The 17,855-nt window shown below is 41.6% G+C and overlaps 1 protein-coding gene across 2 annotated transcripts; it reads left to right on the top strand.

Moving 5' to 3' along the window:
* Positions 1-5,239: 5,239 nt before the first annotated feature.
* On the top strand, positions 5,240-14,739 carry dis3l2 (DIS3 like 3'-5' exoribonuclease 2). Of its 2 annotated transcripts, none has more exons than XM_079285745.1 (21): positions 5,240-5,321; positions 6,022-6,812; positions 6,909-7,039; positions 7,192-7,245; positions 7,467-7,568; positions 7,715-7,901; positions 8,120-8,184; positions 8,499-8,728; positions 8,805-8,978; positions 9,140-9,219; positions 9,336-9,448; positions 9,557-9,664; positions 9,808-10,041; positions 10,222-10,301; positions 10,480-10,663; positions 10,771-10,857; positions 12,038-12,185; positions 12,495-12,625; positions 13,004-13,108; positions 13,539-13,643; positions 14,027-14,739. In XM_079285745.1, exons 2-21 carry the CDS (start codon positions 6,047-6,049, stop codon positions 14,132-14,134), a joined length of 3,192 nt encoding a protein of 1,063 aa, XP_079141871.1. In that variant the 5' UTR covers positions 5,240-5,321; positions 6,022-6,046; the 3' UTR covers positions 14,135-14,739. The 2 variants fall into 2 exon arrangements, with proteins under 2 accessions (XP_079141871.1, XP_079141870.1); XM_079285744.1 differs by having other exon boundaries at positions 6,894-7,039.
* The last annotated feature ends 3,116 nt before the right edge of the window (positions 14,740-17,855 follow it).

The following is a 17,855-nucleotide window of genomic DNA, read 5'->3' as shown; positions in this document are numbered from 1 at the left end:
ATCGTTCCGTTTTACAGGCACAGAGAAGAAACCGTGGGCACTTGGCAAAGTGTGGCGAGCATAACCAAAGCTGCTCTATTTATTCTACTGCTTCACGGTATTATAAACACTTCAGGAAGCACGCGCCAGAGAATGTCTTGAATTTCATACCCATGAATCAAGCTGAAAACGATGAAGCCTCTCCGCTTCCCGTCCTGGGCATCTTTTATCCGCGATAACACAGACTTTTCCTCTCTTCTTCTCCGTTTTTAACAGCAGCACTATATGATCCAAACACCCCCCAGCCTCATAACTCCTAAAAAACAACAACTACACAACCTTCTCATCAGCTCCGCATGTGTAGCGACGTTATGAACGAGCGCTCGCGGTCTCTTTTGACTCCTTCTCGGATGAATCCATGTCAGAGGAGTACGACGACGAGACACGGAGCAAATCCTTCTTGAATTTCCGTCCCTCCCAATATAACCCTAATAGGCCACATAAAGTGTCGCCCACCGGTGTGTGTGGGCGGAGCGTGGGAAAGACCGGAGCTGTCCGGTGCTGAAAGTAGCAGCCGTAGGATGAGAAGCGAGGGTGGCGGTGGGGATCAGAGGCTGTCAGTGACGAGGACGGAGGAGCAGCCTGTCAACTGGATCTGACAGGCTGCTCCTTTGGATGATTTAAAAGAGAATACAAATTAATAGTGTGCATGAGAGAGCGAGAGCAACAAAAGCCAACCATACAATGTGTTTATGTTATACTACTGAATGTACAATATACGGTTATGTGTACAGTTTAAGGCCCAAAGTATGTGGACAGCAAAACATTACACATTACAGGCGTTACAGTTTCCCCTCGCATTTATAGAGATAAACATTACCATCTGCTTCCTAAAACCATACACTCATTTTACTTAACGTCATGTTTCACAACAAAATGATGGCTTTTTTATCCTGATTGTTCATACTGTCATTTTGCTATACATCCCCAGTTAAAGGAGTCTTTGAGAGAGTTTTCCTTGTCCAAATCGTGGGTCTACGAATAGAGGATGTTCTGAGCTGTAAGGATTGTAAAGCCCGTTGAGGCTAGTTTGTAATGTATCTTTACACACACACTTACCATACCACACCTCCCATTTGAAATGTAACTACACATCTGAACTAAAAAAATTGTGAGCAATTGTGTGAACTTTTATGGTTGATCAGGAGTCAGCAGAATTTGTCTTTTTAAATATGTAAACTATTTAGAAGTAGAACAAAGAATATAGATATTTGGAGGTCTCTCACAACTTCCATAGTTTGCACAATGGAGAGTGAGACCTAAACTGAAAGACAGTTGCTGAATCTGCTGTTGAGAGTCATACATTTTGTCATCTTGTCCTTCATGACTGGTGGTCAGATGGAGAAGTAAAGACAGCAGTGGGCGATATTGTAAATGCAGCATTGTTCAGCAGCCAGAAATCATTATATCGTTATATATACATAGACATAATATACACATAAAAGAATATGTGAAAATGTGAACAAGGGAAGTCAGAGAGATGATCATTTGTGTGCCACCTGCCTCTCTTTGTCATTCATACTGAGGTTGGGAATCCCGCTTTATGTCGCCTACTCCATGTGTTCATCTGTCTTTGATCAAAAAAACAAACAAACAAGCATTGTTTTTCTTGTAGTGCAGGAGTTTTGTGTGTTCACGTGTCCGTCTCGGTCTGCTCTGACGCTCTCTGGGGCTCATCGGGACTCGGCCCCGGATTTTAAATGTGCGTTGCAGCGTACGACCGGCCCGGGGTGACTCGCAGGCCGTTGCCATGGCAGTGGAAGGTGACGACCGCAGAGTTCTCCCCGTGCTGCACGCTGCAGCAAGAGACGGGGAAGTATAGCCTGTCTGGCCCTGCAGCACAAGATCTACAGTATCCACCTCTCACACAGACACACTCGCACACTGATCAATCTGCTCCAAATCAGACTGATATTTGGACATCATAAGGACAGATATGCATAAAGGTAGATGGATAACTGGTGTTAGAACAGATAATACTGACATGGAAGTAATTGTAAGTCTCAGAAATCACTAAGAACTCTTTCATTCATTTTGTACATTGGTTTAAATGACTAAGCAGCCTCAGGGCCCCATCAAAAACCACTGTGCAGTGGTGGGGATGGTGAATTAGGTGGAGGAAAGGAGACGGTACCGAGCAGTGAGAGAGCATCAGAGGGAAGGAGACGAGAGACTGTACAAAACGATTGCTCCTGCCCCCTCTATTTCATCTTCTTTTACAAGCTGCACTGCCTCCTGATGAATATTTGATAGGCATTTGCTGCTTCATCTGCATACTTTACAACTTGAGTGCGTACAACTGCAACAGTGGATGAGAGGGCTGCCGTACCAGCCGTTCTTTCACCCACGCTCTCTGTTCTCCCAGAGGTTCCTTTCGGTTTTCTTCAGAAAAGAGCAAGTGAAGAAAAAATAAAAGGCTCATGAGCGAAAGAGTCCTCTAAAGCTTTTTTATTTATTTTTTTAAGCGCATGCTGTGGTTTGCTGCGATGCCTCACCCATGCAGGGAGACGTATTTGGAATGAAACAAGAGTTGCTGTCAGTCGTAAAGGTGACCACGGCTCAATAGATACGTTTACAGTTTCTTGCTTTGAAGTGTGTGTTGTAATGAAAAGGACATCAACATTCCTTTACAAGTGTATGGATGTGTGCTGTATGCCCTGAATTCAATTGTCATTATCCAACACAGGGCTCTTTCTTCACACTCCCATGCAATTTGAATATGTGTGAATTATGGTGTTTTTGCTCCTTTCACTGAAGCAGTTTACTGTCATAACAGCATCTTCTGATGTAAAAGGTTTCTTTTCTGAGCTAATGCAGAAGCTGTCAACAACATGAAAGTGGGAAATATGTTTAATCTTCGGTTGCTAGGCAGCTTCTGTACGTATAGCAAGACTGTTGGAACCTATGATTGCTGACTTGGTTGAGCTTCAGTTTGAAGTCTCCTTCTTTCGTAGGAAAATAGTATGAGTTTCAAAGTAATGATTTTGTTAAATGCTAATGCTCTGGCTGCCAGGTTACCTGCAGTTGTCTAATGAAGATGAAAAAGGATGCTGAAAACTGTAACTATGCTAATTTCCCTGTACAGTCTGCCAAAGGAAAGACAGTTTAATCAACTAACGCTGGTGAAAATAAAATGTATTTCATCTGCAAATATTAACACAATGTTCCAAAATAAATGGTCTGACAGTGTATTGTTACAGTATCTTATTAAATGTTTGCAAAATGTTGTGTTCTTTATCTATAGACACGTGTCCCCCTTGTTATTGGTGAGTAAAATACAAAAATACCTATTCCAGCACACTAAGCCTGTGTAAATGTTGGATAGTTTGTATCACAAGCCAGACAAGATAGACAAACACATTCACCTGAAATCCACTCAAATGGACAACTTAGTGCATTTATGTCACCATGTTGAAGTTGTGTAACTGTTGTAAGGAAAAGCCATTCACAGAAAGGACCCATCACTGGTCCTGTTTACTCTGCAGCAACAGTGTAATCACTTAAACACTCTGTCACCTGCAGAGACAAAAACACATCAGACATAATGTCTGGGAACATATGGAAGACATATTGATTTGTGGGTTTTCTCCAGCTTCCTCCAAACCAAACACAAGCAGATTAATAGAGCTGTAATTGGTCTTTCTCAAATTTGTCAAAGACAAATGTCCAGTGTTGCGATTAGTGATAATGTCCCTTCTCCTGTCTATAAGTCATAAGGGTCCCTCGGTACTCACCTGGCCTCAGTACCAGGACAGTATATGATCCCCCTTGGTCATATTGGTTTAGTCTAGTATTAGTTCAATACTGTTTCCAACAACAATTATACTGACAACTCCCAGCTGTAAGTATTGTTAAACCAGAAAGTCTATTTATTATAATTCAACAGCAGCTGAGACTTAATTAAATCATATAATTAATCCAATTACAGCCATATCACGTCAGCTCTGTTTGATGAACAGGGGGGTTGTTATAATTAGAAACCAGATGTTTCCACAGACAGTCTGATGGGCTTTTGTGGAAGTGTCGGAAAATATGTGCATTATGATATTGTCAGTGAGGAAGTGGGGTCACAGGACACCATGTGTAGGGGAGTTGAGTACATTTAGCCTTTGCAAAACTCATGTTGTTAAGAACGTCAAAGACATATGACAGTTATGAGCAGCAGGTAAGATAAAATATTATATTCTCCTCAATCACGCAAAGCTCTTACTCCCACGAATGTAATCACAACCACGACTGAAGGTGTGCATCAGTGGCTCTGCATAAGATTTGCAAGACATTCTGGGCCTTTATCAAGGTGAGACACGACAACCTCATCTACATTACACCCTCAGGTGTCTGAAAGCCCCATCTGACTGCACACATGCACCTCGCCAAAAATCACCTCCACATTATCCCCGGGAATTATACTGTGGAATGTGTGAGAGAGTGTGTGTGTGTGTGTGTGTGTGTGTGTGTGTGTGTGTGTGTGTGTGTGTGTGTGTGTGTGTGTGTGTGTATGAGTGTGTGTCTGTGTGTTCTTGAAGTGGGCTTCATAATTTGTCTTGTTCTATGCAAGCGTGAACAGACAGGTGTGAAATCAGCTTGTCAGGAGACAGGAGTGAATCTCCAGCTAAAATAGAGGATAACTAAGAACTATATTCATCCTGTAGAATAACACATGCTTTCAAACACCCAGACATCACACAAACTTCTCTGCCTGACTGATTGTTAAGTTTACTTTCTTCCTATCGTTTTAGTCTGACAGGATAAGTTGTTTGCACAACTGGCACACAGCAAAGTGTCACAGTATAGTCAAATCAATTAAATATTTAGTCTTTGCTGCCATCTAGAGGTTGCTTGTGTCCTTATGTTTCCAGTGGTCTCATTTTGGAGTTATGTTTTACACAACAAATATATGGGCCCACAGAGTCACCCATTAATTCAGTGTCATTGGGCACATTTTCAAAAAATACCGCTTTATTAATTAAGTAGCCTAATTTTTTCCGGGTTTCATATTCAAATGTACAATCTACGTAGCAACAGAATTGTCCCTGACTAATATTTGATAAGAGGACACACCAAATGTATACTGCAGAATATTAGTGTAGTTATATTCCCACAATTTTTCTTGCCGAGAAATCTTGACGGCGTTTCTGTGCGTGCGACAAATTCTGATTTTTCCGATAGCACCCAAAGGTAGCACGACTGTAACCGTTAATGACGACGGAGGAAGTGGACGTATCAGTTAGCATTCTGCTCCGTACGACAGCTAACGTTACAGAACTTACACAGTGAATAAGGTAATGTTTAAAATGTTAAGTTTGACAATATTTTCATCCATTTTCAAGCCGTTAGTCGTGGTAAGGGTTGCGGTCTGACTGACATATAATTAACGTTAGTCAGTTAGATAACGTTGAACCAAAAACCTGCCGTTGTAGTTAGCATAGCTGGTGCTAGTCATGCACAGCTAATAACTGTTGGCTATGTTAGTGGTCTGTTCGCCGCTAATAGCTGTTAGCTCACGTTAGCCGCTAATAACTGTTAGCTCACGTTAGTGAACTGTTAGCCGCTAATAACTGTTAGCTCACGTTAGTGATACTGTTAGCCGTTACGTAGGACAAAAGACAATGGGATGATACAGAGTTTGTTGTCTCGTATTGTCATCATCCAAATGTACGTTAACTTTATGTACGATTAAGTTGATTAAATGTCAGTCACGTGTACGTTAGTTGTTATAAATAATGCACAACTAATTTATGCTTAATGTGAAATGAGAGGACTGCGTTACGGAGCAACACATAAGCTACTGATGTAGCATTATGGCAAGAGCTTTGATTTTCTTCAAATTAATTTAAGATGACTATCTCCTATTCTAAACATACTTTTTGAGTGCTCTGAATTGTAATCATTTGTTTCCTAAGTTAAGCTCCCTGAATGAAAGGTATGCATACTGTGTGATTGAAGGGGAGCACTCATCATTTATGCCATTTGCCTTTTCAGTGACAGCCTCATTAAGGATTTCCATATGGATTCTCCTCGGCAGGCGAAGAACCTGAATCTAGAGCCAAAGCGCAGTCAGAATCGGTCAAGCAATCCTCCTCAGAAAGATGCCTACGCCAGGCTCCTCAACCAGCACAGCAGCAGCAAGTTCAGTCTGTATCTAGAGCAATATGCAAAGGACACAGCATTTCAAAGGGAAGGAAAATTGCCAAGCACCCTGTTCAAAGCCCAGAGTGACAGGCAGAACATACCACAGCGACAAAGGGATCAGGTGCCCAATGATTTCTCTGATTCGAGTGACTTCTCCCCCTCTTCCATGAAAAGTAGAGGAGAGGAGAGTTCACTGTCATTGTACATGGAGAAGCTAAGCACCCGCAGTGCTCAGCAGGACTTTGAAAGGAAGCAGGGTGTGTCTGACAGACAGCGATGGGGACAGAGAAGAGACACAGCCACCAGCCAAGATGGAGACGTCGAGTCTGGTGAGGAACTTAGCTCTTTAAAACCCAATGAACCAAAGAAACACCAGAAGCAGCAAAAGAAAACCAAGGACTCTCACAAAGATGTTACCTCAAAAGAGACTCACGCCTTTGTTGGATGTCCCCAGTCCCCAAATACAGCCGGTACAAGTGGACAGGAGCAAGAGAAGATGAAGAAGTCAAAGAAGAAGAAAAATTCAAGGCAGCCAGAAGAGGAGAAAAGTGGAGAAGAGACATTACAGTCTGGGGTTGACGCTCAGAATTCAAGGCCCAAGTCCCCTTATGGCAAAGAGAAAAAACTGCAGCAGCCCAGAGGTAAATTGCATATTATGTTTTTGAGATAATGGTATTGTAGTTGTATACATTTGATGGTTTATGAGGGATGAAATCAACTAGTTAAATATGTTTCAGCTTCAAGTGCCAATTCTCCTGCTGACAAGAGTAAGAACAGAGGACCCAGAGGATCAAAGAAACAAGTTTTTGAGTCCTACATGACATGTGAGGAGGTTTCCCATGGCCTTAAAAGAGGAGAACTCCTTCAGGTAGAAACCCAGAGTTACTGTTCCTGACCTGAGACTGTATTAAAATCTATTGAGTATGGATAGTTTTACTCAAGGTGGTCAAACTATTAAACCAGTTAATATCACAATATACTGGTTGATTCATTTCTAAATTCTTCATGCTTCCTCTGCAGGGACAGTTGAGAATCAACCCAAAGAAATTCCATGACGCTTTCTTCCCATCACCTGTAAGTTCAACACAAATTCATTTCACAATTAATGTTTTTCTGCCTCAACAACTGGATTCTATTAAGGCCCATTATAGCTATTGTCTACAGTACACTCTATGAAGGATATAACTTGGCATGTGATTTCATTGTATCAGCTAGTACATTAACATCTGTCTTGAAAGGTTTACAAAGTTCAAGGCAGGCAGGAGACGTCACACAATCTCTTTTTATTTTTGCAGGATGACTCACGAGATATATTTCTGGATGGGATTGTAGCTCGCAACAGAGCACTAAATGGAGACATAGTGGTGGTGCGAATCCTCCCTCGGGAGCTGTGGAAGGTAGACTTCACTCACTTATTTATCGATGTACAAAATTTGTAAGACATCAGTTTTTTTAACGTTTGATAATTGTAACAGGCGCCATTTTTAGCTCCACAGGACAGCAGTGTGTCAGAGCAGAGGATGATGACTGTTTGTCTGTTTAGGTTGTGAGGTCAGACACTGAGTGTGAGGGCGCCAGTGAGTCAGACACCCAGAAAGAAAACACGGTGCGGCCATCGCAGAAGAAGACGACGGAGCGCATGCCCAGGCCTGATGGTGTTTCGGAAGACCAGTGTAGCGACCAGGATGAACTCTCCCGCAAAGTGCAGAATACGCCCCTCACTGACACAGGTACTGGGATGGAGTTGTGATTATAACAGCTGTTGCCAATCACAATTAACATGGGTATCAAATTACAATAGTTCAGTTGGTATTTGGTAATGGTCAGTGAACTGTGTGTTTGAGTGTTTATTTGTTGGTCTGACGAGAGTATCAATGCACAGAAGCAAACACAAATAAAAGCAGTAGTTCAGGTGATCTAAATCTTTCCTTTCATATGATGGAAATAGGGGAACATCTGGGAGACCCCTCAACCCTACGGCCCAATGGGGAAATACTCCAAAAGACTGCTAAAGTGAGCGTCTCGCCCATCAGCTCTGATGTATTTCTTACTCAACCCTTCCTGTTTTTCCCCCCAAGAATTTTCCAGATAAAAATGACCACAAGAAGCAGGGTTTGTGCCCAGCTCATGAAGCAACGGTAGGGGCATGACGAGAAGGTTCTATGTGATTTTGATTGCCTCACCCTTCACCAAGTTGCCCCAAAAACTTTACAACTCATTTGGCTATGTTACAATACAAGCTAACTATAAAAATAAACTAACATTAACGATATCCAAAGACAATCAAAGTATAAAATATTTTTTTAAAACACCTATTTGTCTTCCAGGTGGTGTACATTGTTGAAAAGAAACACTCGAGAGCTGTGACGGGCTTCCTGAAATTCCTGCCAGACAAGCCTTTTGCCATGTTCTCTCCTGTGGACCACCGTGTGCCACGGATTAACGTTTTCCTTGCCGACTGTCCTGGAGACTTCAGTTCCCGCCCGGGCGACTACGCCAAAACCTTGTTCATATGTCGGATCACCAACTGGGCAGCTGACAGCAACTTTGCAGAAGGGTGAGTGTTGCATTCAAAGCTTGATGCGGGAAACCATTTTAACGACCAAGCTGACTCTGCTCGTGTTTTTCTCCAGTCAACTTGCTAGGACTCTGGGTCAGGCTGGAGAAATCGAGCCAGAGACGGAGGGCATCCTGATAGAGTACGAAGTGGATTTCTCCGAGTTCTCCGATGAGGTGTTGAACTGTCTGCCCAAGAACCTGCCCTGGACCATCCCTGCTGAGGAGATGGCAAAGAGGAGAGACCTGAGGTAGCGCTCTGAAGCCAATACATGACTACTGTATGTATTTATTTAGCTAATAATTGGGCTACTGAGAATTTCAAGATTTGCTGTCCGATGACAGCAAACGCGCATCTACTTTTAATTTAGGATTTATATGATTAAAAAAAACACTGTTTTATCATGTGTAGGAAGGAGTGTATCTTCACCATCGACCCGGCTACAGCCAGAGACCTGGATGATGCTCTGTCCTGTAAACAACTCCCTGATGGTAAACTGTCCTAACTGAGGAGCTCTGTAATGATGATGAATTGTCATTATAGATCTAGATGCTGTTTTTCCTGTGGGATGTGAGACTTTGTCATAGACTGTCCTTTTTAAACACAGGTAACTTTGAGCTGGGAGTTCACATTGCTGATGTGAGTTATTTTGTGGGGGAGGACAACGCTCTGGATGCCATCGCCAGCCAAAGAGCAACTAGTGTGTACATGGTTCAGAAGGTGAATGTTCCTTCATCAGTGTTATAGTTAAAACTACTACTTGATCTTACCCCAGTCAAATAAAGCAGTGATGAATGATAATATACATACCTGTCATGTTTTGTCCAGGTGATCCCCATGCTGCCCAGGTTGCTGTGTGAGGAACTGTGCAGTCTCAATCCTCTCACCGACAGACTCACTTTCTCTGTCATTTGGACAATCACACCGGAGGGGAAGGTATGGCCATTTAAAACGTAATGGACCTGTTTGAACTGCTCTTAAACAATGAAAGGTTTAGTTCACAGGTTGATTGATTGAAGCTGAAGTCGGGATGCCATTTGCTGTTTTCCTCACTGGTTCCACTTCGCCTAACTCCACAGATCCTGAGTGAGTGGTTCGGCCGCTCAGTTATCCGCTCCTGCGTGAAGCTGAGTTACGACCATGCTCAGTCCATGATCGAGGCCCCTGACAAGATGTTCGCTGCCGAGGAACTTCCACCTGCGGACCCCGAGCACCCCATTGATGAGATCCATCGGGCTGTGCTCAACCTGCACTCCATTGCAAAGAACCTCCGGGCTCAACGCTTCTCAGGGGGAGCCCTCAGGCTGGACCAGGTCAGCCCTCGCTCCCTCTATGGTTTCCTTTCATAATGTAGCTGGTGATCATGGCTTCAGCACTCTACTCATGTTCCCTTTTTATCTCAAAATAAGAGTTCATCAAAGATAATTGAACATTTTGTTGGTAGACATTATTGACATTATTTTCACATGCATGTCTTGTGTTTTTTGTTTCAGTTGAAACTGTCCTTCACCCTGGACAAAGAGACCATGATGCCTCAAGGCTGCTACGTTTACCAGTACAGAGACAGTAACAAGTGAGTAACAAACCCTCCTCCGATACATCTTCCAATGAAACTTTATTTGACGTGATATGTACTTCACCTCTCAGTCATTCTGGAGTGCTTGCATATCAGTCCACGTTTGTTGGCGTTTCTTTTTTTTCTGCCGCTCTGGTCATTTAACCGCTGTATCGTTCAAACCTGTGTTTTGTAGGTTGGTGGAGGAGTTCATGTTACTGGCGAACATTGCTACAGCCCACCACATCCACTCCAGATTCCCCCAGCTGGCCCTGCTCAGACGCCACCCTCCACCAAAGACCAAAATGGTGGACGAGCTGCAGGAGCTTTGTGACCAGTTGGGAATCAACATAGATCTCTCCTCTGCAGGAGCCTTGCATGTCAGTACTCACAATCCAGCCCAGTTTCCAATACCTCAGAAAAAATAGAAGTTATATTTTGTCTGTATTAATGATTGAAAGTTTTATTCTGTGTTTCTGACATGCAGAAGAGCCTCAACACTACTCTTGGGGATGATGAGTACACCACTGCCAGAAAAGAAGTCCTCACCCACATGTGCTCCAGACCCATGCAGGTTAGAGCCGACATCTATAAAGAGAGACTTCTCAATTATAATTTGGAACTTAGAAATGCAAGGCAGTCATTCTTCTCTGACATCATAACCAAAAACAAGAACAATACACGCGCCTTATTTGCTACCGTCGACAGGCTAACAAACCCTCCCACCGGCCATGAAGATATTAAGAAAGTATTATGGTGTGTTTACAGGTCTCTGTAAAAAGTCCGTCAGAAAGCTGCAGCTGATTCAGAACGCTGCAGCTCGAGTCCTCACTAAGACCAGGAGGGTGGATCACATCACTCCAGTTCTGAGGTCTTTGCACTGGCTTCCTGTCCAACAAAGAATTGACTTTAAAATCCTGCTGTTGGTTTACAAAGCACTGAATGGTTTAGGGCCAAAATACATCTCTGATCTGCTGCTACCTTATGAACCATCCCGACCCCTCAGGTCGTCTGGGACCGGTCTACTTTCTGTTCCCAGAGTCAGAACTAAACATGGAGAAGCAGCGTTCAGTTTTTCTGCTCCACATATCTGGAACAAAGTCCCAGAAAGCTGCAGGTCTGCTGAGACCCTCAGCTCATTTAAATCAAGATTGAAGACCTTTCTGTTTGCTGCTGCCTTTAATTGAACCACATTCAATTCATATATTAATCAATTTCCTGCATTTCTGCATTTTACTACTGTATTTTATTTCTTACACTGTTTTTTTATGTTTTAATGAATGTTCTTACATCTCCTTTCCTTTTGCCTTATGTTCTGATGCTTTTAATGGTTTTATGTGAAGCACTTTGAATTACCTTGTTGAAATGTGCTATACAAATAAACTTGCCTTGCCTTTGTAAACCATTTAATGAGGAAAATGAGATGCAGTGGGCATCTCATTTCCTTTCCATCATGTCATAGTTGTTTCCATTAATGACAAACATGCAAGGATGGGCATTTCAAACAAACATTATATTTGATTATTGTTTGGCACTATTCTGTCATTCTTTAAAGGTATAAGTTGCATGAACTATTTGATTTTCTTAAAGAATAAGTTAATGATTATTAGAAATTTAAAACCTCATGACCCATCCCTACTTCACACAATACAGAAACATTTAGTTTTGTCAGATTCAAACTGAATATGTACTATTTGAACACGAAACCTTCCCAGTGATATTTCTGTTTAATGTGTGTTGTTGTTATTTCACAGATGGCGTTGTACTTCTGTACAGGTGAACTGAAGGATAAGCAGTTGTTTAAGCACTACGCCCTCAACGTTCCTCTCTACACGCATTTCACATCGCCCATCAGACGCTACGCTGACCTCGTAGTCCACCGGCTGCTGGCTTCCTCACTGAGTGTGTACCTTCTCCACTAAAGTCTCTTTTAGACACACAAACGCACACATTTAAATGTATGACAGGAGGTCCTGTTTGCTTCATACAGTGCTGCGGTTGTACTGCCGGAGATGTCTGGTTGATGATGTAGAATTTGAAATGCAGAAGAGAACAAAGCAGCCTCAGAGCTCACGTTGAGTTGATGCATTGTTTGTGCTCGTGCCTCTGCTGTTGTCTCTGCCCTTCCTGCTTCTGTCTGTTCCTACTGTGCCTGTTTTTATAAAATTCTAATACTCTGTCTCTGTCTGTCCATTGAATGTTTACATGCAGATTGTGGGCCTAGTTTGGGGCTGTCGACAGAAGAAGTCCAAAAGCAGTCCTCGCGCTGTAACGACAGGAAGACTGTGTCCAAGAGAGTCCAGGAGCTCAGCTCTGAGCTCTTCTTTGGAGTGTTTGTAAAGGTGGGACACGTACTTTTCTCTCTCATTAAGCTAAGTGTTTATGAATATAAACATAAATTAATTGTTTGGGAAATGTGGTTTTACATAAATTGAATGACTCCCTTTTCAGATGTTATAGATCTTTTCTATGACATTAGATACATATTAAATACATACATTTAGTTGTACACTTCATATTATTCAGTGGTTAGTCATATTTTCGGGGACTATGGCTTTGATGCTGAATGAAGGGAGTTGAGTTGGAGCTTATTTGGTTTTCTCCTCAAAATAAAAAGGGTTCAGCCTTTCAACTGGATGACAAAGCCACGGTTTGAACCAGTTTATTAATATCGGGTCAAAGCATTCCATCAATGTACTTTTTGGGTCTGTGCGCCACAGGACTGTGGCCCTCTGGACTCTGAGGCCATGGTGATGGGGGTGCTGGATCAGTCCTTTGATGTGCTCGTTCTCCGGTACGGAGTGCAGAAACGCGTCTACTGCAAGGTGAGCTCCAATACACTCGACTTCAAGAGAGCAATATTGTAGTAGTTTAGTCATAACACACAAAACAATAAGTTTGAACAACATGTACAATATGACTGAAAAGGCACGGGCAGACTTTTCAGTTTCAGCTTTATATACATTTGTAGTATAATTATATTGTTTTGTGTTTTCAGATGTTGCTCCCACAATCCCGTTAATTTCACTCAAATATAAATTGTAAATCAGCCACGACTAAAGATTGCCACTTTAAAACCTCTAGTCTTTAATTATTGTTGACATAACTTACATTTTTAGAGATTCTTTTGACTCTGTAGATGGTTTTCAATTCAGCTATATCATCTCACTATATAAGCGAGGATGTATGTATGTATGTGTGTGTGTCCTTCACATATCTTGAGAACCGTGTATTGCTGTTTGTTTCCGCCTTCAGTCTGTTACGGGCCTGGACTCGTTCCGCCATCATAAGGTGGGGAAGAAATCTGAGCTGACTCTTATCTGGACAGCAGAGGACCACGAGAAAGCTCCAGTAGAGCAGGTGAGAACGGCAGACACGGAAAACGCTTGTGTCGTGGTATATACACAGTGTGGGCGACTGTGGCGAAGTGGATAGCAAAATTAACCCCAAAATTGCTCCCGTAGCTGTGCCTACGGTGTAGAAATGTGACAGACTCTGAATTGTAAGTCGCTTTGGATAAAAGCGTCTGCTAACTGACGGTAATGTATAGCCTGTCAATAGGAAATAGAAATGTTATTCAATATAAACAGGGAGAAATTAATCTCAGGTTTCACACAGAGAAGCTACCAATATGTTGAGTACAATGTCCTCAGTTATTATAAAGCTCCTTTATGCAGCTCTCTCTTAAGGAATTGTCGATTTTTAAATTTGCAATAATCATCATTTCTTCTTTCCACTTGCAGGTCATTTCAATCTTCACGTTGGTGGAGGTGCAGCTCAAAGCTGACGGTGCACCCATGAAATACAGCGCAGTGCTCAAGAGGCCCGAGGAGAACGAGTCAAACACTTAGACGTGCTGCACAGCACTCGAACGGAAATTTTTAATTGCACATTTTCTTTTGTTGATTGGGTAAAACAAAATAGTCGTAGCTTAGAAGCAGTATTGCTTTGGTAAGCAGGGCGCATCACTGATCAGGTCAGTGACATTTCATTGAAGTTCTCACTGAGTTTCAGTGACATTTATGATTTCTAGTGTTTTAAAACATGTAAACTCTGTTTTAAGTTAAGCCTTGATGGTTTCACTGGTGGGCACACTGTTTTATGTAATTCAGTAGATGGATTTTAAATTGATTTGTGACCCAGGTCTAACAGGAAAAGAACCGAGTCAGCATTAGTTGTATGTGCTGTTGATTTATTGACCTTTATGAGGACGGTATTGATTTTATTATAACTGTTGTACACAGCGTGAAAGCTAATTTGTTTTTTAACATCAATATATTTGTGTTTGCAAAGCAACAGAATATGTTCTTAAGTTCAATAACCTGAGAATGCAGTCAAAAGTACAATTTCTGTCTTTTTGAAAAAAGTTATGCTATACTATACTATACTGACATGTAACTTTGGTTCTTGTCTGTATTGACAGTTCAGTTGTACGCTGCTAAACCACCATAAGGCGCAATACATAGTTGTCCTTGTCACTATGAAAATAAAAACATACGTGAATGACTCAAACTGTGTTTTTTGAATACCAGTGTAAAGATAACTACGTTTTGATGAGTCACTGAAGAGGGAGAAACACCAAGCAGCGAGTCACTCAGCTGCCAGTGACACACTGATGAACCTGATAAACAATGTGGCACCGCTCTCTTCTGTTTAGTTTATATTATGAATAAACAGATAGTCTCTGTGTTCTTTATTGCCAGGGAGTGTTTGTAATTAATCCACCATAAACCCACTGCAGTCATGTAGAAGATAATGAGGAAGAGAGTCGTCACAGTTAATGGCCGCGCCTTTTTAAGATACAGGTATTGTATACATCAACACTCCACGAATTACTTGTTGAAAGAAAAGTGTGTCAATATATTTTCTCCCCTACTTATTTACAGAAAAGATGATGACCATCATGACCAGATGACTTTTCAGTGTGCCACATCCTGAAACTCCAGGTCTGCTTCTAGCTGCTATAATAGCTACTCCATCTTAACAATGGATCCAAGACTTTTTATATATAAAAGAGCCATTTGTAGTGAGAAACACAAAGAGAACTGATTTAATCCTGAACTCTGACAGCATCTTTTTAGTCATGGTTTTGGTCGGCCGGCAACTCAACTGCTTTCATTCCCCATTAAGGCTCTCGTAGTTTTTGTTACTGATAACTCTGATAAACCCACCGTACACTGCAGGAAAATCAAGCAGCAAACAAAGTTAATGACCACTAGCGAGTGAAGAAATGGAGCATTTAGCTAACAGATGAAGAGCTTTTCCAGCAGGATAGAGATCAAAACAGAGTGAATGTTGCTCTTGCATTTGTTAGGTAGACACACACAAACAACTTGATATAAACGCTAATGGTGCTCTGCTGAATGTGCAAATCGATCCAGCTCTTTTCATACAACCATGAGTAAAACCCTTTAGTGTATTGAATCAACAAGGTTTTTTTATTGGCTACAAATCAAACTTTTTCATTTGTAAAAAAAGAAAGAATAAAAATGAACTTAAAGATCAGGCCGATGAGTTGAGACGGGAAGCTAATCGGTGTCGTAAGGGCATTTTACCATCACCACACCCAAGTTAACAGGCAGCGTTGAAGTGACTCACCTTTGGAACAGTAGCACGGGCAACTTGCTGCGACGTGTTTACGGTTTTTCATTTTCCTCTCTATACCTTGAGGAGAATTCATTATCAGAGCTGAACACATTGACGCCAGTCTATACCCGCAGTGACTGCCATCTCAGCACAATGCACTGTTTGACTTTAAACCCACAACCATATGACTAATTGTATAGTAGTGCAGATAACTCACATTGTCCTTTAAGAGGGAGGTTTCCCTTAAGGTATGAAGTCCAACTTTTAACCTGACACAGCAGATAACTGATAGAATTTCATTACAATTGTACCACCACACAAATAATAAGCCTAAAGCTGCTCTCCCTTCGATTCGAAAGATAGTTTGTTTAATCTTATATTTACATCTATATTGCCACGACATTCTATGAGATGGCTCCTCTGATTTCCACAACAAGGGTCCAAAGGCTGCACATCAATTCATTACGAAGACTATGGTCAGTCGACGTGAAGTTATATATAAAATAAAGTTGTTCAATAACAATATATGAATGAGCTCATTGTTCTAAAATAGCATCCGATTTGTATTTTTACATGACTGCCATTGATTTTTTGGATCAGACTGGATTGCAAATTTCCCCATCAGAAAAAAAAAAAGAAATCTGACCAGCGTGGCAGCTGAAGACAAGACTGATATGACATAACCTCTGTGTAAGATCAGTTTCTCTTCCTCCTCATTTCTGCTACAGCGGGTTCAAAGTCAAAGTGCCATAAAATGAATGTGTCAGTCAAAGGAGAGCTGCGTCTCTTCCTCCTTCATATTGAGACGGATTCAAGAGCTCATCGGGACAAACAGCAGCTCTACAGCCGGCTCAAAGTGTGGGAATTAATGAAGATCACTGATAAAAGGACTGATAGGTAGATCTCTTTTTTGTTATATGTTACATTACATGCTTTGTTGTTCTGTTACCCATGTACACTGTAACCATTGGCATTGAGCACAACAGTGGGCTTTAAAATAAATACTGTATAACACAAGTTACGTTTTCTATAATGCCGATGAGCTAAAATTTTAGCTGAATATGATTTTTTGGAATCATTTTTGCCTTTTCTTTGAAACTTCACAACTCATCATATGGATTTCTTTATGTAGGGAGTAGGGACGCTGAAAATTGGTGATGCTGGGAAAGGTAAGCTGAAAAAACGAGTCATGAGTATAAATTTTATTTATGAGATTACTGCTTCCCAGAAAACACTTCATTCATTCAATTCAAGTCATTCATTCAAGGAAATACTGTAAACTGATAAAAGGTAGTCACATCATACATTCTGTATTCTGAGGGACATTAAAACACAAAGGTGGATTTGTTAATGTATTTATTGTGCTCTGTATTTTCAGGGGGAGTGGGTCTGGGTGGACTCTGACATCGGGGTACCCATTGGAGCGAGGGTCAAAGTAACCCCATCTGGTCAACGGTTACTGGTGGACGATGAGGGAAAGGTAAACACTATTTACTGGCTAGTTGATATATGTTGAAGCATCATAAAACCATTTTCAGTCGGGATCCACCTTTTATTATGCCTCTGCGATGGCATTAAGTTGTTCAGTTCAGGTTGTCCATATGTCCGGATCGTTCTCGTGAAGGCGATATCTCAAGAACGCCTGGAAGGACTCGCTAAAAATTCCCTCAAATGTCCACTTGGATTTGAGAAGAATTCATTTGTTGTTGTTTTGTGGTCAAAGGTGAAAGGTCAAGGTCCCTGTGACCTCACCACAAAACACATTTGTTGGCCAAAGCTCAAGAATTGATATGCTAGTCATGCCAACTGACCCTTAATCAAATGCAGACTGGCCAAGAAACCGGCTGTGCTCCACAGACTCTCATCAATCGTTCCAGATGTTCTTCATTTTCAGGCTGGTTTTGTGGATTTCGAGCTCATCATGGTGAAACGTTGTGTAATGAATATACTCGTTACCCGGAGAGGTTGGAAGGAGATATACGTTTG

Source organism: Melanostigma gelatinosum, assembly GCF_949748355.1.
Source record: "Melanostigma gelatinosum genome assembly, chromosome: 15".
Lineage (NCBI taxonomy): Eukaryota > Metazoa > Chordata > Actinopteri > Perciformes > Zoarcidae > Melanostigma > Melanostigma gelatinosum.
Note: the sequence above shows the minus strand (reverse complement) of the source record. Positions and strands in the feature narration are given on the sequence as shown.